Raw genomic sequence first — 27,044 nt, 5'->3', positions numbered from 1 at the left:
GCACTGAGCTGGCCCTTTGATCAATTGGGAAATCACTATAAACGTTCATACACTTATGAAAAGCTGAGTAGAACTACAAATCCTCTACATTAGACTGCATACTGATTAACTGATTTGTTTTTACAAAGATAAAAAATCTGCACGCAGCTCAAAATGCTAAATCACATGAGAACCGTACTTAATACTTCATGGAGATATGGTAACAAGTGCATTGTTCCTCATTTTCGGTAAGTTAATGTATTTCTAACTCTATTTACTAGTGATTTCTGCTATAGATCTCTGCTTCTGAAATTGCTGGTTGCCTGACTGTCTTGCTGATTCAGTGGAGTTGATTTAGAAAAGGAATATAAACTGTTCACTTAAGGGAAATATTACTACTCATCACTCAGCTCACCAGGATGTATACTGGAATTGTGTCTGCCATGACGCAAAGTTTACCATTATAATGGGACTGAGTAATTTATTAAAGCCTACTTAAACTCAGAACTTTCAATTTACATAAAAGGGTAGACAACGCCAGGCATCCCGGGAGGCTCTTGGGCACTCCTTCTGCGCATGCCCGAGCATCTCGGTCATGCGCAGAAGGAGCCTTTTTGCAAAAAAAATGTCACCTGATCTCGTGCCTGGGTCGGGTGATGTAGGATGAAGAACCCGGCAGAGAAGACAAAGATTGCGGCACTCAGAACGCCGGGTCCAGGAAGGATGCTGGGACGACGCAGTACACGATGCAGGATGCCCTGCGGGATTGAAGGCAAGTGTATTTTTTTTTTTTAGTTTTGAGTTTAGTTTAAGTAAGGTTCTACTAAATGAATACTGGTACTAGCTCCTTCAATAAGCACACACTAAAATATATTGGGCCCATGCCTTTTAATAAGAATACATTTCTTACTTCTGTGTGAAGCCATCTTCTGAACTGGTAATATTTGTATAGCCAGTGCCTAAAGAGGCCACATTCTAGGTAGAGGTAGAACATTGCTCCTTCCTTTTCACCTTGCTACATCCTGTTTTTTGTTTTTTGAAGTTCTTAAAATGGAAAAGGGGAAATTGAAGATTTTCTTCAGAAAAAAAAGAAACACAATTAAAATGGATTAGATGGACACCTAAAGTGTTGCTTTGTGTAACTATACTTTAAAGCTGCATTTCAAAATGTTGGGGAGAGTATAAATATATATTACATTTGTTCCATCTAACCCTCAGGTCTTTGTTTAACTTTGACAACTTTTATGATTTTATGTTGTCACTATATTTATTTTTACAATCTAAAGCATATACCTAATACTAGAGAATTTATTTCAAATCTGAAATTTAATTTAAAAATGTGTCACTTTATAGAGCAAGGGAAAATTCACAAAATTTTTCTTTGCTCTTTTTTTTTTGTAAATTTCATAATCTGATTTTCCTGCACGTATCTATTGACTTATCCCTAATGTTAAGGTCGTATGGAAATGAAGAGAGTGAGCAATGCAGGTGACATAAGCATATTGTCTTTGGACTGACCTTTAAGGCTAGCCAACATTGCAAAACTTTTAACTGTGCAGATACGTGTCTGTATTAGTAGACAGGATCCAGTATGTTGTAGTATTCAGTCTGATAAAGTTAAGAATTGCTAAATTACTTGAGAGAAGTTTAAGTTTCATTTCATTTAATGTTAGGTGGCCTTGTCCAGTTCAGGAGGTTATCTTTTGCTTTTTGTCTTTGAGACACACCAGGTAATGAGAAGGAGAATATCACTTTTTGATAGATGTCACTGGAATCGCAGGATCCGTTGTAAGGTTTCACCTATATATAATCACAACTTTAATCTGCATTTTATCCAAAATTAAAAGGTTGTGGTGATACTACAATTTTCTAGTGAACTGTCCCTTATCATACATTGACTATGCAAAAAGGGGGGTCCAAGCCTGAAAAAAGATTATGTTTACAGGAAATTGGTCTTAAGATGATTGTAGACATATTAGTGTATTTAGCAACAAAAACAAAGTTAAGGACTGGTTGTGATATTTTTTTCTATTCTCACAATCAGTTACATTTTCAGGACAATATATAGTGGGTTAACCCAAATTCTTCCCTGCTACAAGCAGTACTAAAAAAAAATTATCAACTCAAATCATGGTTTTAAGTGTAGAATACTTTTTTGTGATGAGCAATATTACCAGTCCTGGATTGAATTATAAAACCAACCATAAAACATACAAAAACATAACCTACATGTTTTAAAATATGCTTTCACACGGTAACGACATTTACAGAACAACATAATCCATCATTCTAGAAGCCTCTAGGAGAGTAAAAAAGTAAAAGTTTTTTCTTTAAGCCAATAATTTATGTTCTTAGATATACTAGCTCTTCCCCAAAGTCACCATATGGGCAGCCACTAAATTGGGACATATGGCTACTTTCAAAGGGTGAGTTTAACCTTGAGGCAGAATTAGCTGGCAAGGCTGATAGTCACACTTTGACAACATACATGTGACATCTTACCACAGCTGTAATTAGGTTCTGCTAGCTGGGAATGACTGGAACTACTAGTAGAAAGTAAATGAGCTTTGTTAAATGCACAGATTAGGCAGATTTAGAAAATGGAAAATTGTTAAATTATAACTAACCTAGGACTATAAATTCTTAGCATGTAACAGTGCTGGTGCAAGTTGACTGGCTGAATGCTATCACATAGTCCTCCATACTTGGAAGTAGTGTATAACTTCTCAGTTTATAGCAGTTACTGTAAATGGAACAGCATATAGGGTGAAGGAGAGGTGACAATATGTGGCTAAGATGAAGCAAACTTTATTTTTGCTTTACATAAGAAAAGCTGAAGTATACTTAAGGTTCACCTTAAATGCACATTTCAGTTCAGATGACAAGCCCATTTATCTCCATGGGTATATCATGGTGTCATTCACACCATACAGTTAAGTGCACTAGCAGTCACTGATATTGAGTTGTCTATATTTTTTGCAGTTTCTACTTTTCTCTCGCCTTCTGCAATTACCTGATCAGGGTATAAATGATAGGTCCTTTCACCCAAGGGATAATTAGAGTTTGTTGCAGAAAATTCTGTCTAATGCAAAGGCAGTATTGTATATAGTGGAGCTTAAAGCTATTTTTTATTTGTTGATTACAGAAACAAATAAATCTAGAGATGATAGAGATGTAGAGATGATTTGTCTTTAGAAAAGAACAGCCTTAGTCCTGTGATTCTTGTCATATGTCATGTAAGTCAACATAACTATACTATATGTCAATAATCAAAGTACAGTTTTCATCCAAGGTGTATAGCAACAGTAGCAACCACCACCTGTTCAAGCAAGATTCAGTATACAATATCTTCAAAAGTATTCAATATTCCTAATTCCTTTTTTCATTTAAAGGTAGTGTAACTTTTATTTTTTGCCTTTCAAGGACCAAATGCAAACACACATTGTAAAGCTTAAATTATTATTATGAGTTTCATATTGGTGCTTTATAAAGGAGAGTGCATGTTGCATACTATCTCTATTATTGACTACAATCTTACTTAATGCTTCTGCATGTTTTTACTTCATTTTTATGAATGTATTTCCCATTCAATAATTGTGAGCTATTGGTACTGAGCCTGAATTAAACCACAAAGCAGAGAGATTTCTCTGGCTGTAAAAAGAGACAGTTATACGACTTTGACAGGTCACATCACTGTCTCTCTCATATCATCTCAGCATGTTTTTAAATTCAAAAAAATATTTCTATACTCTATAGATGTGTGGCAGTTATTTTTTTAATTTTAATTTGGGGTATGGCTGCAGTAAGGCCAATATTTCCCATAAATTATTAATATTATACTTTAATACTTTAGGTGGGAAACCGATATACTTTAAGATTAATTTTAACCTAAACTGACCAGCATCAGTGATCATCAATAACTACCAATAATTTTTGTATCACAAAATTAAGGTCATAACCAGAAACATCTTCTTGTCTAATGGGAAGTCCCCAGCAATAGCAACTGAACATAGTGCCACAATGTACTGGGCACTATAGTCTTGGGTTTTTCTGGAGTTAAAGCTGATCAGAAGCTTCCACAAGAACAGTATATCTCCCTGTCCTCAAACATACACTCAACTGTGTGGAATAATAACCTAAAATAATTGTTTCCTTAAACCAAGTAGTGTGCCAGGTGATATTAGGCCTTAGCTACACCTGTTCCTTTTGTTCTTGGTTTTCTCAGATCCATGCGGTCCACATTTCAAAACCAGTAAAAACATACTGAAATTATTTAGAAACAGACATAAAGGTGGCAGAATTATGTAAATTCTATGTTTGCAATAAATATACTTTTATTTTCAGGTTTTCCCAAGTTCATTCACAGTTGAAAGGACGTGATCTACTAACTCTTAAAAACTACAATGCAGAGGAAATCAAATCTCTTCTCTGGGTTGCAGCTGATCTGAAATACAGGATAAAAGAAAAGGGAGAGGTGAGAAATATTAGTGATAGTAGTCGGAAGGAAAGCATAAGTATATTTTCTATATTAAAATCAGGAGGACTACTTTGTCTAAACTTGCTCATTGTTCTAATAACAGATTCTAAAATATTGTTTTGTGTTAAAAAAATGTAACAAATGCAAAAATAAATAATGTAGCTATTTTGACATTTGGCTGTATGTCTCTGGCTTCTAGAGCTGGAAATACATCAATCTGTTTTCTCTAATTTAGTCTGACATAATGTTTTCAGTCCCTGCTGTCCTGTATCATCCTTAGATATTTGTTCATGTGGTGAATAACTGTGAAGTAAATGAACTCCTTGACACAGTTAAGAATGTTGATTTTATATGAACACCTGTGTTAGCTATAATACAAGTATCAAGATTATCCAAGATGACTTTGTGTGTGGGCCTTAAAACCACAAATGTTAACATTCAATATCTATGCTAAAATATTGCCACTTTAAAAAAAAAAACCTTTGCTGTCCTCATGACATTGGTGAAAAAAGCCATTTAATATAACACCGGGGTAAGATGCATTTTTGCAGAATACAGTGAGAAATAATAAAGTACAATAAGCCAGTGCTAACAATAAATTTGACTTCATACTTAAAGCATACCTAAACTCAGAAATTTAACTTTACATAAAAGGCTAGACAACCCTTTATTGTAAGGTAAAAAATCCGTTGTTTGTTTTTTTTAAGTGCAACACCCTTTTTAAAAAAAAAAAATGTGCAGCACTGCCCCCCAATTCTCTCATCAAGTTTTTTTTACCATCCTACGTCACCAGATCTCACGGCTGGGTTGGGTGACATAGGATGAAGTACCAGAGAGAATAGAAGATGGCGGCGCCCTGAGTGCTAGCTCTGGGACAGATGCCGGGACAACGCGGGACCCGATGCAAGACCCCCAGGATGGATCGGACTGCCCTTCGGGATTGAAGGTAAGTGTATTTTTTTTTGCACTTTTCAGTTTAGTCCATCTTTAAGGTACTAAGTTTCAGGAAAATTAGTTGGTAGAAAAGTAAATATATAGTGCAAAAAGTGCATAATTAAGACGAATAGATATGGAGAATAAAGAGACACAAACACTGTTCACTCTGGCATTCCACAGCTTTTAATCCACAGAATGCCCTGTGGTGCCTATGTCTTTTTGGATCCAAATAACAACTCTACAAAGGTCTTTATATATTATTATAAATGCATACAGCTAAATTAATAACTACTTTGTAGTTGGGAGGCTTGGTTGTTGTAGTGTGGCCCTGAAATCTGTTGTTGAGAATGCTTGTGCCCGATTCAGAGCCTCCTTGGCCAAACTTGCCACATGGATAGGAATGATTTGCTCATCCACCTGGTTTTTGAAGTGATAAACCCAGGGGAGTTATAGAAACAACAAATTATGTCTAATGTGTGAGTGATGTTAATAAGTATATACTATATACTAATAATTTACTGCATTGTATTTAACATCAATATTGCAACTTGTCTACTTTATTGACTCTGAATTAGATAAACCCTCAATGTTCATGTTAATTTCTAGTATTTACCACTTCTACAAGGAAAATCTCTTGCCATGATATTTGAAAAGAGAAGCACAAGAACCAGACTTTCTACAGAAACAGGTAGGAGTTATTTTCTTTGTAATGTTTCCAGCCAGTGGGCACTTCATGTTTTTCATTGCTCAGCATAGCCTTCAGATGTGTTTGGAATTTGTTTGTCCCTTTCCTGATCGTGTGTGTGTATATGTGTATATAGATAGATAGATAGATAGATAGATAGATAGATAGATAGATAGATAGATAGATAGATAGATAGATAGATTTACAATAAAGGAATAAAAAAGGATTATTAGATCATGATCTTATTTTGGGAACAGTTAGTGACATGCCTATAGACTCTGTAAAGTTTATATAATTATAAAGAACCAATAGGTTGATGCTTTTAAAATACATGGTAAAAATTGATGTAAATTAAGAGCTTTGCACTTTTCAAAATTGTCACTTTACAGTATTGCTTTGCCAAAGCAAGAACCAAGAGCAACTAGACTTCAAATGTCTGCAGTTTGGGTAGGTCAGAACAATAAGCCTTGTTGATTAGTCCTATTGTCCTATTAATTAAACTTGACTTTTGAATTGGAAAATGTAAATGTTAAATGCTGTAAGATTGTTTGACCTGGAAAAAAATGCAAGCAAAAGAGTTAAACTGCATGTTTTGTTGTATTGCATAATTTTTTTGTTTTTTTGTTTTTTGGTCGCAATGTTTAGTAGTTTTACACTAAGTCTTTTTCTTTTTTGATTTGCAGTAGAGAACAAACCTTTCTCCAACATCAGCCTACTTCTGTTTGTGTGATGGGCACAGCTAGTAATTGCTATTCTCTTTCCCATCACACACAACTGTGATGTTGTTCAGTGTTATAGGCAGATATAAAGAATTTACAGGCAGAAAAAAAGAATGTTTGCTTTTTGTTTACAAAAAAACATTTATTATCAAAAGATTCCTTGAGCACTGTGGGTTCACTCCTAAAGGAGCACAGCCTTCCTTTATCTTCTTTTTCTTGTTCCAATGTCTTTTGATAGGTAAAAATAAGTGTCTTTATTTGCTGAATATAACATGATGGGAAATGTTTTTATAATAGAGATATTGGCCAAGTTCTTGAGAATATTGTTATGGTTTTGAACAAGGGAAATATTTATATTGCTGAGGGATAATATACTAATGTTTGATATTGTTATAGTGGTGGGGGATATTATTATGTGACAGGCTGAATATATATTGTAAAATATAGAATATATTGCCAGGAGTTATGTTTATTAATAATATTATTATTATTATTATTATTATGCTTTTGGAGATTGATATATTTTGCATGGCTTGGAGCAATTATTCCAAGATATGGTGATTTTAATTATTTAATATTGGCACCTCATACTGTGGAGTATTATGGTGCTGGTGGTGACCGATTTTAAGTTTTAAATGTTTATGTTCTCATAGGTGATGATATAATATAGTAATGGGGAATATATTTTCGGTGATGCATGATATTTGGATTGCTGGGATGATTCTTGTGGTGAGACTTATACTTAGGGTTTATGTAGAGTCAGAAGAACAGGTCCTAGATATTTAAAAAAAAAATGCTTCTTAATGCTTTACAGCCATTTAAAGTGAAATTTACCAGTAAAAGTATTTTTGCCTTCCCCATTATTTCTAATTCATTTTCCCACATAGATTGTGTTTTGCCGAAATCCGATTATTTTTTCCACTCATTACTAATAACAGTGAACATGCTGATGGAAGAGAAGAGTAGAGTGAGTAAAAGTGATAACTTATCTGAGTGTCATAGTTCAATTGGCCACAACAATCAGTGCACTTAGCAGGCTGCAGGTGGGGAGTTGATGCCACTATTTTCTTTTAGGTTAGGTTCAGATTGGCTTTGGATCCCACGGGACTCCAGAGGGCTGCAAAAGTGCCAGTCACTCACACGGCAGCAGTGATTCATAAAGAACCAGCATCTGCATATTTGATAGCGAGTGGCTGTCAGAGGTACTGTACCATTCACTGCTGCCCCCATTCAATCTCTAGGGGGCTGCCACAAGTAGAAGCTACTTGTGGCTTCTCCCCCAAGCCGGTAATTCACAGACATGAGGAACCACACCACAACCTCATTGCCAGTGTGCCTGTAACTCTAGCCTTATTGTAACCAAGTGGTGTCACCCTACTGGTTGTGCTGTCTGGCTGAGATGTTTGAATTACAGAAAAAACACTGGATGGAATAACAATTGCTTTCTTTGGCAGGAAAGACAGTTTACATTTTTGTATCTTACCTTGATTGGATTATTTGTGCTTTTTCTAAATGTTCAGATTCATTGGCACAATACTACTTTAACCTAAACAATTACCTTGATGAAATCATAGCTGTTCATAGAATGTTTTCAACAACTTGAACTTCTGTTTGTTGCTTCTCATCTATTATTTCGTACTTACAGGATTTGCTTTATTGGGAGGACATCCTTCTTTTCTCACCACGCAGGATATTCATTTGGGAGTCAATGAAAGCCTGAAGGACACAGCAAGGTCTCTTTTATGTTTTATATTCCCTGCAGATTCATCTGTTTGTGTGAAAGAAATGCAGTTTTCTTTTAATCCATTCTACATCACCAGAATTGTATCTACTGGGCTCTTCTTGTAATTAAAACATTGTCAGAACAATAAAATACACAAAGCAGCTATAGTAACAACCTACCGTACATGATTTAATGTTTAATTATTTACCTACTGAAGCAATTTAAAAATGTATTCATTTGTAGGCTGCATGCTTTTCAGAATACGACTAATATAGAAGAAGATTTATTAGGGCTGGTACACACAGGCAGATTTTTGTACTACAAAAAGATTTTACATCCAATAAAACAACTGGATTGTAAGTCAATCTTAAGTCAAATTGACTTCCCATCAACTGATTTTCCACACCTATCAATCGATCATGAAGTGATCAGACACATTGGTAAATCATAATCAAAAGAACATGTGATATAAGGTCACAATGTGTTTGTTTGGCAGCAAGGGACAAAGCCAGTGTCATGATTGGAGAGATGGAATAACTAGGGGGCATTATGGATTGCTTAGTGGTGGTGTGATCCCTAAGAAGGGCCAAGGCACAGAATCTAAGTACCAGCCTGGTTTTCTCCAGAGCCTCTAGAGGTGAGGGTGTTGCACTGCAGACTGTTAACAGGTTGCAGCCACTGGGCACACCAGGGTGGGAAAATCAATGTGAATCAGAAGGCAAGAGAATAGTCAAAGAAAGCCAGGGCCAAAGTAGGCTGCAAACACAGGGGTCACTGAAGACACAGAGGAACACAGGAGACATAGGAAGACACTGGGGACACTGGAACAGCAAGACAGGAACTGCACAAAGGAACAAGCAGGGAAACAGACTGGACAACAAGGGGTTAGAAAGGAGCTGGACTGAGAACGAAACAATCAGTCAACAGCTGAGTAGAAAACACTTCAGCAAAGCTAGGGGGCTCGGCAGTAGACTGGAGACACATTGCTCGAACACTGAGTGCTGTGTCTGTGCCAGCCAAATAGCCAGGAGGTATCCCCTGAATGGCTGGCGGGAAGGGCAATGCTGATTAAGTTTAGAATAGCAGGCATCCCCAGGGTAAGAACTGATGCACAGGAATGTGACAGCCAGCTTGTTAAGGGAGTTCATGTTTGATACAATTATGAATGGTAACAAGTGTTCATATGGTTGGTATGTACATGGGAGTCACGTTCCTATTGGCTGCTACTCTAGCCAATGGAATACATATACTAATGACAAATGTCCAATAAAGTCCTCTCCCTTCCGGTTGTGTCTCTGGGACAGGATGTAAATATAAATCTCCAAAATGAAGTAAGAACAACAAAAATAGATTGATGGGGTTTTTAACCTTCCTTTAACTTTCTATGAGAACTTGGTTGGAAATCAGAATACAGTTTAGAAAGCATTTATGCAGAAATCTTGATATTTTCAAGGAGTTCACAAAACTCTTTTATAAGAGCTGGATGTTTATTTCTCGGTTGCCATTTGTATAAGGTGTTTAAGTTGGAATATTTTATGCATAATTTACGATTCATAGGTATTAATTAATTAATTTCTATTACTCAGCATGCTCACTTTGTTTCTGAGAATTTTGCATTGGCAATCCAGAGATGGTAAAAAAAACACACAACATATTCCCATATAACACATTGAGTCTGACTGGCCACGTTTCAATTTATAAATTTTAGTTAATTTTTTTTAGAAAGGGGAACAGTACAAACATAGCCCTGAACAGAGAACACAGTAGTCCAATAGCATACAATGACTGGAGACATGTACATTGTTCTTAACCCCAAACCATACCAGCTAACCAACAGGGGAACACTGAGATAATATATTCATAGACTAGAAAAACTAGGGAAAGTGCAGAAGGGTGCCAGTAACTGATACACTAAGGGTTATGTGAAATACAAACAAGCGTGTCACACAAAGTCAAATGGTATGTCAATAATTCATTTAGCTCCAAATGATTTCGGTAAGCCCAAGGACAGACCACATTTGATTTAGTATTAAACACAGCACACATTTTTCATACAAAGTATGTGTAACAATATTTGTACATGACAAATCAATTCGTAACCCTATATTCTAATTGTAGCCAAGTGGCTAAATACATACATGGGAACATCCACAGGGGTAACGTTATTTTATGTTAGGCTAAGTTCAGACAGGAAAGCCAAATGGTGACCCCAGGCCCCTATGCTGGTTCCCAATGAATGATCATTTGGACATTTGACAATGGGTGGCAGCAGACAATATTCAAACACTCACTACTGCCCACAAAATCCTTTCTTATGGGCAACTGTGGGTGAGAAGCTACATCATGCCTCAACCTTGGTCATGGTTCCAGCGCAGAAGAAATGGTAACTGTGCCCAAACCTTATCACCGATTGGAGCTTCTTAACATCCAAAAGTTAAAAAATAGAGTAGTGCCATCTTTATGCCCTCCTGCTGTTGACCCGACAGTGAAAGAGCATCACTAATAGAGTAAGGCCTTACTGGCTGCTAGTGTTGGCGCTTGTTGTGTAGATTGCTGGGCAGGAGATGACAAGAGGCTATTACAGATAGACAGATAGGTATGCTATGCACAGACACATTCCATGCATACTACACAGCTGATTGAAAATTAGCTTTAATGGTAGTTGTGTGATGTTCCATCCTAGTTATATATTGCTACTCTATTTTATTTATTTTATTTATTTTATTGTCTTCCTCTTTATTGGTAGGGTACAAAATAGAGGCTGCATTGTAAATTCTGTGGTATATTACTTCCCATTAGCAGTTAACGCATTTTTGTCTCATCTTTCTGTCAGGGTGCTGTCTGGCATGACTGATGCTGTTCTAGCTCGCGTTTATCACCAATCTGATTTGGAGGTTTTGGCTAAAGAAGCATCAATTCCAATAGTAAATGGACTGTCTGATGACTATCATCCTATTCAGATTTTAGCAGATTATCTCACAATCCAGGTGAGTAACAATGACAGCCCATATATTTTCTTAATTCCTTTAAAACTTCTCTACTAAACACAAAGCACACAATCCTGGGAATTCCTTAGCAGAGTCGGTGTGTATGGCGTGGTCTGCATTAAAATCAGACTTTCTCTCGGTGGGAGCTAGGTTGCTGTTCTCCGTTGCTAAGCAATTCTATACTGTGACTAATATCCTTTGCAAGCACATCAATTCTTGCATTGTTTTTCCTACCAGAGATAGCAGGGTTCATTTGAGTCCTATGTAATTTGTGTGTTGTGGGAGGGATCCTGCATTAATTGAATTAGGTTTGTGTCCAGTGCACAAAGTATTATGATTCTGAACCAATTCTGAAGCATGCAAAAAAGTGATACCTTTATAATCTGCTACATCAACTGTTTAAAATCCATTCCTTCTTTCCCCAAAGCCCAAAATAGCCATACTGATAGTTACCGATATGCAGATAGTGACTTTTTGTCAACAATATTCCATATCCCATATCTAAACACTGCCACTGGCTGCTAATGTAAGCAAAGAGCAGTGACAAATGACTGTCCATCAAGAGCAGAAATATTTTTAGATTGACATATAATTAAACACTTGCCCTCTCTTTGTTGTGGTCACAATGCCCAGTAGTGTTATAACTGGATCTCTGGGGACAAACTGACAAAGTATTTCTTAATTGAATAGGCAAGGGGATGTTTGTTTACAAAATAATTCTTTCTTAACCAGCAGTTTCTGTATGCTTTGGCAAAGCAAAGTATTATTAATATTTATATAGTGCTAACATATTCCACAGCGTTTTACAAAGACAATAGTCATATCACTAGTTGTCCCTCCAAGGGGCTTACAATGTCCCTAATTGTCCCTACCATAGTCATATGTCACTAACTTTAAGGTCAATTTGGGGGGAAGCATATTAACCTAACTGCATGTTTTTGGAATAGGGGAGGAAACCGGAGTACCTGGAGGAACCTGCAACCTCCATGCAGATAGTGTCCTAGCCAAGCTAACCTCTATGTCCCCGACTAATAAATAAATAAAACGCCATGAATAAATAAATGCCATTTTTAAAATGCCAACTGTAAAAAAGGGTGATCGTATTTTTTATTGGTCATATACTATACTTGATTTGTTCTAATCTGCCTGAATTTAATTCAATTTAAACTGAATTTGGCAGTGTACGACATTTAATTTAAAGTATCAGTGACTCATGGGTAAGAAGAAGAATCCATATATATGTATTTTCCATCGTTCTGCTGTTCTTAAAATAAAAATGGCTATTGGGCAATAAAATCCAACCCATCCAACAAAAACCCATCTGTCTCCCCTTCTCCTCAATATCTAAATGTCAGGGTAATTATTAAGATCTCTAGGTGTCCAAACTGTAGGTGTCTGATCATTGTACATTCAAGATGAAATCATCTAGGGTATTTATAAAGTGCTTTCATCTCCACATAAATTGTACAGGTCCATAAAAAGTTAATACCATTGCCAATGGTAATGGGAATGTCAAGTGCCCAATAGTTCCACCCAATATTGTGAGATTCTGTTCTACTACTAGAATAGTAGGTGGTGGTTCTTTTATACTGCATGGGATCTAAAACAGTGCAGCACTTTCACTGAAAATAAATAGTACCTAAAACATCAGGGAATCCTTAGAGCACCATTCTTGCTTAGTGCAGTAGAATAGCAAATAAACTTGGTATATGGCTTCAGCATGCTCTAAAATTCTATGTATGTGAGATACTGCATACATTATTATATTTGAAATAAGCACATTTATAAAGCAGTGAATCTGACATTTAGCAACATTGTCTAATAGATAATCTTCTAAGTGTGTGTGTTTTAAAAAGGCAGTAAAGAATTCTCTATCAGAAATGTTGTTAAATGTCAGATTCCATTCTTCATAAATATTTTAGGCCAGATCAGGACCAGGAAATGTTATTTGCCAAGGAGGTGACCCAACAAGATGTATTACTTAGTAACAGAGTAGTTTTGTGCCTACATCCAACTGTGATTGAAATCTATTCTGCAAGACTGAATAAACTATTTTAGAAGTTTACAGTGTTACTTTTCTTCATTACATTATTGCTCTTCTATCCAGGAACACTATGGTCATCTGAAGGGACTAACCATATCCTGGATTGGTGATGGAAACAATGTCCTGCACTCTATTATGATGAGTGCTGCAAAATGTGGAATGCATCTACATATCGCAACACCAAAGGTAATGACACAAGTGTAGCTTGCACTATAAAAGGTCATCTGCCTAAATGTTGTCCTGGAATTGAGTTTTCAGTACAATATATTATATTTTCATAAACAGTTTTTTTTTTAAATCCAACCTAAGGAGATGAGCATGTATACCGATAAACAAAAAACAAAATTGCACGTGGAAATGCATGTTAAAAGCTGAACTTCAGCTAGCCCAATTCCAAGGGATTTTTATATTGAATCATGAGTTTAGCTTTAACTCAAATAAAATAGCAAATGTATCAAATAAAATACAATACAATGCTTTTAGTGAGATATCATCTAGAATGCTTTTGGCCAAAGATCTTTACACTCTAGGGCAGCCTTTTATAACATAGAAGAACCCTTGAAATAATTTTCAGGTCTTCAGAGAACCCCTGCTATAAATCTTATATCCACAGATCGCAGTACAATGGTCAGTAGTAACAATGCCTCTTGCGTTGCTAGTCATTTGGAAGAATGTCACCCTTACAGATAGTCAAAAAGATCATTGGTGTCGCTTTAACTGACCTAAGATGCACAAATTGTTCATAGCTCAAGGAACCCCTAGCAACCTTTGGAAGAACCCTGGTTGTGAAACACTGGTCTAGAGGTTTTCTGTAATGTTGATCAATAGATCATCATCCATTTTTTTGTAGTTACCACTTCTTACATTACAGTAGGTAGTAGTTGCCATCATTTCTGGGGAAAAACACAGGCTTTATCATACCTTTCATATGCAATTGGAATCCATTTTTACCAGCCCAGTAGCAACACTGATGAGAAGAAACTGGCTGACAACGCTTGTGCACTTGCCATTATTAGTTGATAGAAGTAACTGGTAGTAAAACACTCCAAGAAAATTTAATTTTTGTTTTAGATGTACATTTTTATGTATTTTATCACATTCTTGATTTTTGTGTTACTGTGTTTTTTTTTAATTGTTTAGATATTTACATGCTTTCACGGATTTACTTTCTACACCATTGTGAAGTGGATGTAGCAGTTCACAGCATGACAAAACATGTTTTTTGTTGCCATGTTTACTTTTGCTGTGCTATAGTGACATTTTTACAATACAAAAGTAATTTAATGCTCCATGGCTCTGGGACTATGGTCCATTCTAAAGCCAAGATGGATGCAGTTAAAAGTTTACTTTCTATATTATTCTGTCATTTGTCAGGCATGACCACAGTAACCAGCGACAGGAACAATGTGGAAATTAATGAGGAATCTACATCCCGTAACTGGAATATCAATTATTGTATTTTGTATTTAAAAGGGAACTCTTTCAGATTTTTCACATTTGTGTCCCAGTTGAGAGTTCCCTTCACTGCCTCTCCTGATGACCAAGCAGGAAGTGAAAAATTCTCCTTAATGGGGTCAGGTACATAAAAAAAAACGGATAGGGGCTCCAGCACTCAACTCCAGCAATAAAAATATTTTACTATGTTTACTCCCAACTATGAAATGTACTATTATCTACACACACTGGCTACAGAAACAGCAACTCTTACTTCATCTCTGTTCAAAACTAAAATTATGCGTCAAGGGCTCTCATACTGAACAGTAACATTTTGTTAAATCACATAATTAATTTAGAATTACATCTGGACATTGACAGATTTGGCATTAACAAATTGTATTTAATTAGTAATCTGCTGCTTGTCCTGTTTTCCTGGAAAACTGCTTTAACCTGGTAAAAATTTTAAAGCATGAATTGCATTTTTTCCATATCCTTATCATGCACTGTTGTGGTTTTAAATCACATCTTTGCATGCATTAATGTGAATAGGCTGGCAGACTGTAAGGGCCTATTAATTCCAATGAGTGAGCCGTACTCTGGGGACATTTTGGATGACAGGCACTGGGCACTGGACAGGAATTTACAGAAAAAGGATCACTGGCATTCTGCACTTAGGTTTTGTTACTCATTAATGTGTGTGGTGTTCAAGCAGTCCATTAATGTAAATAGGCTTTCAACACACTAAAAATCATACCGGCACTATTATTTCCAATGCTGCACCTTATAGCACTGCGTAATGTTGGCGCTTTATAAATCCTGATTATTAATATTAATAATAATACATCACACAATAATGTGTTACTATGTAGTGCTTGAATGCATTGATTTGCCATTAAAAATGCACGTCTTCCCCATGTAGGCATACTATGGATGAGGTTTGTAATAACAAATGCATTACCACACTGCATTAGTGCAAAATGAGCCCTAACAATGTCAAATGCAACTGCAGCATAATTGAAATAAAAGCTGACTATTTTTAAGCTTTTAAGCATTACATTTTTCCTAACCTTTACCATTGTGATTTTTGCTAAACAATATGGACTTGCATTTATATGGAGAGAAGATATATGGAATGTAAAAACATGAGATCATCTAAATTTTCCCCTACAAGTTAGTAACTAATACATTTTAAAAATATAATATTTTTGTATTGTGGTATTTCTTCTGGATTTGCTGAGCTTTATATGGGTTGGTTTTGAAAGTATTAGAAGACCAGTTTAATCTTCAGATTAAATCAACTAAATACTGTACATTCTAGACAAAACAAAAAAAGTTTTCAATGTTTCATGGATAGTTTTACTTTTAAAGCAACCATGGTCTAAGTAGAAATGCCTATTCCCTGTCATTACTGCAAAGTGGGCTCTCAGAGGGAAGGCAGAGGTCTGACATACACCCTACTGATTTATATATTTATATGGAATCAGTAAAATCCATGCTTCCCACTGATTGGATAATACTGCTTCTCCTCAAAGAGTCCCATTTTGTTGGCAGGGGTCAGGATTTTCTAGTGTAGCTATTGTTTAAGGAAAACAGAATGTAGGACTTTTTTGTAGTACCTAGACATTTTGTTTGGATGCATTTTAAATTTATCCATTGTTCAATTCCTACAGATAGTTTGCCAATAGATAAATTATGGGAACATTGGTAGAAATTTGAGTGTGAAATGTGATGTTGGATGTCACATGAGGGCCTACAACATGGAACAGGCAGTGGATGGTTGCTGTATGCATGGAATGCAAACAGTTGCAGAAGATGCAACATAGACTTTGGATCTGACTTACTAAAGCTCTCCAAGACTGGAGAAAAAAGTCTATGAAGGCTTAACTTGGGTGATCCTGCAAACTTGAAATGGAATATTTAAAATCATTTGCCATTATTTGACAAATGTTTTCAATGCTGGACAAATCCATTCTAGGTTTGCTGGATCACTCAGGTTTTCCCATGATAATCTATCTTCACCAGTCTTGGAGAACTTTAATAAATCTGTCCCACTGTATGTGCTACCTAATGGGATGAAGAAAACTTTGCAGAAACCTTGCGGAAAACCACGGTGCAAAATTTTCATTGGCCTGATCAGTTGCTGTAGAACACACCATATATACTTGAGTATAAACTGACATTTTTTAACACCAATTTGTCATTAGAAAAAGAACCTTGATTTAAATTTGTGTTACACCAGTAGATGGTATTGTGTTATCATGTAAACTGTGTAATATATTCTTACCATCAGAAACATGAGACATGAGCTTGTTACACACTTTACATAAGAACATGGCACCATCTACTGGTGACCAACAATAATGCACAAAAGATCATTCATTTAAAACCAAGTGAGCCATCATAACTAACACAAAAGTAAAAAACATTTACCTTGTAAAAACAGTGGGGAAAAAGATACATGGACTGAACCTATCTGACACAACAATGCAGTTTTAGAAAAACAAATGTGAAAAAATATAGGTTATTCAAAGTTTAAAAACTTTTAGAACAGCCTTAAAACTGAAGTGTTAATCTGTCTATATTTTGCTTTCTACTTTCTCACCTTATCAACTAATTACATTTCTATCACTTTTGCTAATATTACTATCAGGTCTTTATGCCACTCTTTTTAAGCAGATTTTAGCTGTTGGGAGGGGTCAGCAGAGTGCCAAACAAAGTTTCCTGAAGATAGGAAATTGTGGTAACTGCTGAGCCTGAAAAAAAACTGAAATCCAATCACTCATATTCACTAATGAAAGTGTATCCTCTCCAACCATGGAGAGCTTTAATAAATCAGGGCCATTGTGAGAAGTTCACAATATGCAGTAAAATCAGAATAATCATGTGCAGTACAGCAGGAACCTGTGCATTTGTGCAAGACTGAAGGTAAGGTTGGAGTTCAGCTTTAATGCTCCACTACACTATTTAAACCTGAGGCAACATTCTTACAAATATAATTATTTGGCAAGTATTCTCACTGGCTTTAGTGTACACTTTAAAAAACCTATCCAGCTTCTAAAGTGCAAGTTGGCTATAAATGATATAAATAAAATATACCCAACATATTTTCTAATTGATATATTATTCATTTCTCTATTTATTTTATTCACTGATTTGCTCATTTATAATACATGTGCTGTAAAAAGTTAATTCAGCCATACAGTATATCTGTAATTTTAATGACTGATGTGCTTTGTCTATTTCCAAAAATAACGTATCTGGTGTAAGAATACAATTAATCCATGTCTCTTACATTTTGTTCTAGGGTTATGAACCAAACTCCTCTGTAATACAGGCAGCTCAGCAATATTCTAAAGAGGTACAAAAAAGTAAAAACATATTATGTTTGGCACTCTTTTTTTCCCCATCTATGTCATGTGATATTGCGCCTGGTCAGTGCGAGATTGGTGACGTACGAAGAAGAACCCGGAAGAAGACCGAAGAAGATGGTGGCGTTCCTGAAATACACAGGAAGTAGGGAGCACAGTCATGGGAATTAGTGGCAATGGGACTAGAAGTTTGTGATAGGGGCATTATCTTGTGGGCCAAACAGCATACAGTATGACATAATATTAGGTGTTGTCTTAAAGGAAATTGTAAGTTAATCATGAGATCAACAAGATAACTGCTGCTAGGTTAAATGACTGGGGTCTCCTTAATAAAATAACTTACCATTATAAAAAAAAATATTTTATCACTGCAGGTTCTAACTATGACTAATGTTTAAAGGTTGGGGATTTAGTAGTTTAGTAACGTACATGAAAAGTTGGCATTCGGTTAAAAAAAAGTTTTTATGACCATAATTTAACTTAAATTTACAAAAGCCTGCATTCTTTTTTCTCAAGGCTAAATGCTTACTTAATGAAATGTAGTCATCTCTATTCACTCAGCCTAGTGAATTATTCCATGCAAGGTGATAATTCATTCCTTTGTAAATGAACAGCCTAGATTCCTGTAGTAAATAACTTCCGCTGTTAAAACACTCTAGCATTCCTCTGAGGAGATTATCTGCCTCGGAAATCTATATTGAAGTCATTATAGGCTGGGTGGCACAACTGACCAAGTAAGATCTCTTATGGATCTCTTATCAGGGAGCAGAGCTGAGAATTCAGTGTATGACTGGGCATATCCTTATTGGGGGGAACTTTAAGAACGCCATGGGGTTAATCTATTCAAGTAAATGACTGTTCGAAATACATACCCCATGACCTTTTCCAAAAAAAAAATCTTACAAAACTAAAAAGATTTAGTTCATTTAATTTTATTAATGTCTGTAGAGAACTTGTAATATTGCCTAGGGCAAATAAACAGGTTCTGTTGTTAGTCTCCTCTTATACTGATACTTGCCTCCCTTGTCTCCTTGTTTACCAAAGCCCTTAGTAAAATGACCTGTGTAAGTTTAGTGTTGCAGCTCACATATGACCATAGACCTTCACCCAGCTGACACATGCCTGGTAATTGACTGCTAAAGCACAATGTTAATAAAATAAAGGGAAGGGCACCACATGCTCCTATGTACCCAAAAATATTGGGTATTTACAGGAATCTGGCTGGCAGATAGGAAAGTTGTAAAGAACTGGGAAAGGTAATTGCCCACAACTAGGGCAGCAAGCTATTAGTTTACTTTTTATGAAAGGATAAAGAAACTTACAACGTTTACTTAAAACACAATCTGAAGTAAGTATGTTTTTCCTAAATACTCAAACACATTTAGGGAAAATATACTAATTTATTCTGGCCTATACAACAATGGATTTCCCAAAGAGGTACCGGCCATAACAAAGTTAAAAAGCACCAGTGTATGTAACAGCTGAACATTTTGTCTTCTAGTTTGACACCAAGCTGCTAATGACAAATGATCCTTTGGAAGCTGCCAGTGGAGCCAATGTGTTGGTAACTGACACGTGGGTGAGCATGGGCCAAGAGGAGGAGAAGAAGAAACGTCTGTTAGATTTCAAAGGTTATCAGATCACGATGAAGGTACATGATGGATGATGTTGGTATTTGAGCAGAATTAAATCGCAGTGTCAGTAGAACACCTTTTACCATAGGAGTCAGATGAAGCTATAAGTTGCTTGCGAGGAGGAAAAAGGTTCCAATAAGGACTTCTTCTATATGCCCTTCTAATCTCCTGTGAGATTGAGGAGCATTTCCTGACATATCACATGTTTATCAGTTTGTCTATGATACTCTTTGGGTCTTTTGAGACCCACAAGCATTGCTAATGATCAGAAAGTGTTTTTAAAATCTGTGTCCAAGGCAGCTATCAGGGGAGTTTGGATTTCTGCAGAGGGCATGGCATATAGTAAATCAGCAATGATGGGACCTTGCATCCTTGTTAAAACAACACGTACAATTGTTCAATTTACCATGAGTTTTAACCCAAAGATTGTGATATCTGAGCTTAAGAAAAAAAGATACTTAAGAAAAAAGCTACATATTTTTTGCCCCTGTACAATGGCAAGTGACAGTAAATAAGGGGCCTGAGACAACATTGGGTGCTTTAAGGCAAGCAATTTATTATCATAGACACCTGATCCTTTATTTGCTACCTATGACACCACAATGCATGGTGGGTGCTGCAGTATATTGAACGCTAATGTACAATGCATTGGCGTGTCATTCATTCACAATGAATGACACAACACATAGATCAGGTGTGTTGCCATCCATTTTGGTAATGCCTCAAAATATTATAGCTGAAGACTGTTTTTTAAAAATAAAAAACATGTTTCACATTTGGATTATATCCTCTTATATGAAAAATAGCTAGATACAGAGCAATTCATAACTCAGAAAAGGTCACATCACCTATTCAGAAAGCCATATAGTCAGCATGAGCTATGTCATCTGCAGTAAAAAGATTTATACTTTTAAGCATTTTACTTCATTCAAATTCTGAAAATACAGACCTGAAAAGAGATTAAAAACCATATTAGATCTTCATTTTGTCAGGATTACCTTAGTTCACACCCCTGCTAAAATTGCTTATCTCCATACTTGGGTTGTAATGAGAAGGTTTGATTCACCAAATTGCAGTTTACTTAGATTCGGTTCTGATTGTTGGGAGAAAAAGACACAGTGTTGTCAGTCTATAACAGGAATTACCTGGCTATGGTCTATCAAGCAGGATCACCTGGAACATTCTCCACAAATAAAATGAACTTGAGCATAATAATTAGCCTATACAGCACTGATAGGGCAAAGCAAAAATTCAAGCGTAGACTCATGCAATATTTGGCATTGGAAAGGTTCTTTCATGGTTCTTTCCAACGACAAACGACTGCATGATGCATGAACGAGCACTGTACTTACAGCACCATTCTGCTCCATGGAGAGGGGAGAACGACGGGGTGGCACCCCGCTGCGCTCTCTCCCCTTCACTTGCATTTCCATCGTTCGTTGTCCATCATCCGCGAATCCACCAGGACGGTCATTCGGACGATGGACGATTAGTACTGTACACATGCAAGATTCTCGTCTGATATCAGCCCTGAGTCAATTATCGGACAAGAATCATTGCACTTGTGTACGTAGCCTCAGTGTTTGTCAAGCAGTGATCTGTGTCACCAACAGCAACACAAGGCTCTCATCTGTACTATCAGATCTTTTCTAAAGCGGCTAGTAGTACCATTATTGCACTGAAGACAGATACTAGTGTGCAACTAGCACAGTTGCCTAGAATGACAACCATCATTTCAGGAAAGACCAACAGAACAGACATAAAACCAATATATGAAAGGTGAATAATAAGTCTGGACCAAATTCAACCAAATTCATTGCATATTAAGGATAGGCTGGTAGCAGATTCCAGCAAATGATAAAGAAAAGCATCTAAACATAACAGGCCTGAACACTTCAATGGGAATTCAATTTTTGATACACAGTTATAGTACCTACCTATTATCCTTGACCACACTCTTAATTCTAAACTTTAAAATTTTATAACGATGAATGGACAAGTAAAAAAAATACTAATATCATGGCAATACCAGCTCAGACAATGTTGCTCAAATGTAATGTGTCTAAATAAATCTAGAGCATAATATCTCAAAGATAAATATCTTGCTTTTCGTTTCTTAGACTGCAAAATTAGCTGCCCCCAACTGGACATTTCTTCATTGTTTGCCAAGAAAGCCTGAAGAAGTTGATGATGAGGTTTTCTATTGCCCCAAATCGTTGGTATTCCAAGAAGCAGAGAACAGAAAGTGGACCATTATGGTATGATAAATAACAATTGGAAATGTTGTTACTAAGCCATCCTGCTCTGCAGGAAATTTACCTAGCTACTCCAGAAGAAGAATGACCCTATTTATTCTATGTAAAGAATACATACACTGCAAAAGGCGGTAGCTATTTGGTCAGACAATCATTTGCATTTCTATTCCTTTTACTCTGCTCAGTGGCAAAATGATGTCTCCACTTTAAACCTGGTGGTTGTCAGTAGTGGTAACACCACAATTACATTTCATAGGATAATTTCTATTACCAACGCATGTAAAAAAGTCAGCCAGTTTAAAGATTCAGTAAAAAACACCTAATTATAAATTATTTTTAGATGTCCAGTGGTTGTGTAGAGGACAAATGAACATTTTTTTCCTGGTCAATTACTAAAAAAAATGTTAGGAGAGGATAGAATATGATTGGAAAATTTATACGTACCTTGTCCCTTATATTCCTTACAATATTTCACCTCTTCCTGGCAGATTAGTCAACTTTTCCTCGGGTTTAACAAGCAAAGTCCAAATCCCTCAGTATCTAACAATATTTTTTCAGATTTCAAACACACATTTGTGAACTGCTGGCTTTCTTTACATATTTTATATTGATGCACATGTAATTTAAGACTACCCTAGGGTACTTATGTGATGTATTGTGCAGTGCTTTGTTGCAGTTTAACACACTAATTAGAAGAAAAGAAGCATAACTCTTTCTGTTTTTTGGCTAATTATATTCAAAACAAGTCAAAAAAGCTGAACATATAGTACAAAATTTTTACATAACAAAAGTGTTTAGTAATTTACAACCATCCTTGCACTAAAAGCATGCAAGGTTATGGAGGTCTTTTGTGTTTCTTGACAAGCACTTAGTTTTGCAGAGAGAAAAGTTTCTGATGGGTTATTAAACTGGATAAATTTGATTAAAACCTTCTACATGTAGTCCTTAAGTCTCTTTCCTCACGTTTTTCGCCTTAAAGGCTTCCTCAGGGGAGCTTGAGATACATAAACTGATAAATCAAGCATATAACATAAATGGGTGAGACAAATGAGATAGTTATTATTAGCAAGAGGCGTCAATAGTGTCAAAAAGATATGTATCATATATATACATATCTCCTCTCCTATTGTGTGCTGATTCCTCCACCTCCTAGAGCTCTTCGGGGCAGGGTCCTCTCCACCTGCGTCACTGTCTGTATTCGTCTGTCTTTTGCAACCCCTATTTAATGTACAGCGCTGCGTAATATGTTGGCGCTATATAAATACTGTTTATTATTATTAATAATAATAATCTTCATATTCAAACAATCCCATTCACCTTACATCAATGTACATAGCAAACACATATTGCAACCCACGAGGCTGAAAAACTTAAAGCTAAGGGGTAACACTCATGTTCAAAACAACAATTTCTAGGGATTAATTTAAAATTTTTTAATTAATATAATAGAATAAATTCAACTTAAAGAACATTTCTAAGGGTGGGATATTATTAAAATGTTGGGTTATAGTCAAATATGACATGTAATAGAGTACAGATAGCATAAAAAGTATATATAACACTAAGTGAGAGTGAACAGTATTCAAGGTATTTGACAGTAGGAAGTGCTTTCAACGAAAGTTCCTACCAGGGGATTTGTAATGATAAACAGTTAATATGTAAATGATGAAGAACTAATTTTAGTATGGATTCTACTAGGAGTACATAAAGGTATTTACCAGAATTAATTTTGTCTATGTGGGAGAGGGGTCACTAGTTGCTATGATATAAAAATGTATTAATGTGGTAGTTGTATATAATCATAAATTTAAATTTAAATGATGTTTAATATGATATTGAAACAAATGAAGGGGAAGCAAAAGAAGGACATCCTTACCTTAAATAATTTTGTGATTTAAGGGTTAACACTGGACCTGTTTGAAAGCTCCTTATAATTGTCCAAATAGAGAAGGGTACTCTTAGGGAAATGCTGAAGGAATAATAATATTAATAAAGGTTTATGGTTGGCTAATAGCCTACATATGTAGGAATATGTCCTAAATACAATTACTTGTCATACCTTATGTATCAAAAGAGTTTATCCAATTGCACTGATAGATAACAGTTAGCTCTGGCAGGGCCGGTGTGGAGATCAGAAGAATATGATAATAAGGAAGGAATGATTTCTTTTTTAGTGGCGTGCAAATAATTAGGGGAATGAAGTATCCTGTTCTTACCTTGTTGATTCTGGGAAAAGTTTAACACACTGTTTATTATAAATGGGTTTCCAGTGCATGCAGTTGGACATCAACTTCACCTGACCACTAGAGCAGACCACAAAAGTATTGTATACTGTATGTGAATTGTGCGTTAGCCACTAGAGTGTGTAAAGTTCCATTCACCATGAATGACATTGCAATTCACATAGAACTCTGGGTTGAGGCTCATTGTGGTAAAGTTTGTAACAGTGACAAAACAGTTTGAGTGGGCCCTAACTTCAATGTTAGAAAGGCAGTTTATTCATATTTTTCTCCTAAAGTGAAACTAAACTAAAACAAATCCCTCAATCTCGCCAGAGATGTCTTTGATTGGGTCCCACACCACCCAGTTTTCCATCTTGGTCCTGGCGCAGAGGAAGCGCTAAGCGTATTCATCTTTGTCTTTCTTCTTCCTTCTTCTGTCTATGCCACCCAATCTCGCACCTGCGCACACTGTACATGCGTTAAATTGGCATTTTTGTGCCCTCGATGCATTAAAATGTCCGTTTTGCACATGCCTGAGATCGGGCATGCGCAGAAGGGGCAACCAGGTGCCTAATGGGATGTGCGACATAGGTATCCCAGGAGGCTCTGCACTCCCATTCTGTCCTTATCAGTTGCCAAAACCATTTTTACTTTACAAAAAAAGGGTTGTCTACCCATTTATGTACAGTAAAAATGTTGGTGATAGGTCCACTTTAATAGTTTAAAGTCTTACACCTGTACAGGTTCCTTTAAGTGTGCAGTGCTGGTGCTTCTTGTGTGGTTCTTAATGATATTGTACAATAAAAGCTACCATAAATGATGTGCTAGTTGGTCTCAAAAGGATTCATCGGCTTAGGATCACGCAGTTGCTCATCATTGATTTTGCATACTAAAACAATAAGTCTTTAGCGCATTCATGGCCCTTCATTTGCAAAACCAAAAAGGATTAGTTTCAGGTAATGCAGACACTGTGGCAGCAAAATTATTACAATTGCATTGCATGTGTATACAGCGTCTGATTTTCATCATTGGAGCCTACTGTAGACATACAACCTATGACTCCTTCATAAAGGCTTAGATGCCTTAAAGTTTATGCCAAGTAAGGGAAAAAAACTGATGCTTCTAGAAATCTCCTAAACCCCTAACTTTTCATTAATCGCTAACAGAAGGGTTGTCAGCCCTACATGAATCTTCCTCTGCTAGACTACAGATCTCCACCAGTTCCCACTACTTTTTGACATTCACCACATGCATGATGCTTTCCCACCAAATCAGTGCTGGTGCTTTGGCCCCCAAAAGCTTTCCCACACACCGTGTATAGGTAAGGGGTTTTGGAGAAGAATCTGGAAGATCACTATCCCCTAATACAGCCATACCAGCCAGCATTTCCTTGTATGCTAAAGAGAAGCCTCAAACTAGTTTTAGCACTGCTATATTTCCAGAGGATATATGAAGAAAATAAGCATGGCTATATTAGATTTCATGTAGCCACTGAGTTGTGATGGTACAAAATGTTTAAAAGTAATAGGATTTAGATCTAAGGTTTAATATTTGCAAATATTTAGAAAGTATATGGTGTAGCATTTTTTTTCAAAAGACCAACATGGGCTTGGAGTAAGCAAGTATAGAGTGAAATTTATGTGAAGCTGAATGTGAAATCACAGAAAATCTCTGTAGAACTACTTCAATTAATCCCTACATATTCTAGCTAGAGTCCCAGATAGCTTCCATGTTTGACCTATGCGTCAGAAGATCAGACTATCTGGATCTAACCCTCCTAATCAGTATTCTTAATCTTTGTTTAAAATGCCATTTTCCTTCTATATATGTTTTGTCTTGTTCTCCTCAGGGCGTGATGGTGTCTCTGCTGACTGATTACTCGCCTCAGCTGCTAAGGCCTACATTCTGATTCCCAGCATATGCCTGCAAAATGCTGATTGCTATGGACAAGTTATCTGATACACAAGAATAATCACTGGGTAAAAGCATCAAAACAAATGAATAATTCCTTTCCAACACGCTCCTGAGTGGCATGCAATGTACTTTGCTGTACAGTTATTCCCAAAATAATCAGACATAAAAAGATTTCTTGCTTTTTTAAATGTTAAATCTCCTGAAAGTAGCTTTGCTGTTTATAACTTGATACTCTCTTATTGCACAACTTTATAGTTCAATGAATAAATAAGTCTAAAGTTATTAAATGAATATTAAATGTGAGTGTATTTTTTCTTTAAAAACAGTTTTAAAACATTTAAACATATTTTAATTTGATCAAGACCTGTAACTATGTAACAGGAGGTAGTTGCTAAGCCCTCAGTGACAACTTCTAATTCAGAGAGCTCGAAAAACAATCAGCAATGCATTGTCTTTGTCTCAAACATGACAATACAAACAAATAGCTCAGTGGTCCCCAACCTTTTGGAGCTCACGAACCACTAAATGCATGGACTCCGGACCCTGCATGCGTGGGGAACCGGGTGTCACTCAAAGGGGAAGAGACTTTCCCCAGAGAGATGTCATGATGCCAAAACCCACCCAATCTCCCATCGCAGGTCTGAGCAGGTCCTTCTCCTTACCC

The 27,044-nt window shown here is 36.3% G+C and overlaps 1 protein-coding gene across 1 annotated transcript; it reads left to right on the top strand.

The window, feature by feature from the left end:
* The first annotated feature begins 8 nt into the window (after positions 1 to 8).
* On the top strand, positions 9 to 26,678 carry OTC (ornithine transcarbamylase). Its single transcript, XM_072427329.1, has 10 exons — positions 9 to 227; positions 4,324 to 4,453; positions 5,999 to 6,080; positions 8,442 to 8,529; positions 11,353 to 11,506; positions 13,614 to 13,736; positions 18,292 to 18,345; positions 19,857 to 20,006; positions 22,110 to 22,247; positions 26,316 to 26,678. The coding sequence occupies exons 1-10, from the start codon at positions 154 to 156 to the stop codon at positions 26,373 to 26,375; spliced, it is 1,053 nt and encodes a 350-aa protein (XP_072283430.1). The 5' UTR covers positions 9 to 153; the 3' UTR covers positions 26,376 to 26,678.
* The last annotated feature ends 366 nt before the right edge of the window (positions 26,679 to 27,044 follow it).

This window comes from Pyxicephalus adspersus, chromosome 1 (assembly GCF_032062135.1).
Source record: "Pyxicephalus adspersus chromosome 1, UCB_Pads_2.0, whole genome shotgun sequence".
NCBI classification, from domain to species: Eukaryota; Metazoa; Chordata; class Amphibia; order Anura; family Pyxicephalidae; genus Pyxicephalus; species Pyxicephalus adspersus.
Note: the sequence above shows the minus strand (reverse complement) of the source record. Positions and strands in the feature narration are given on the sequence as shown.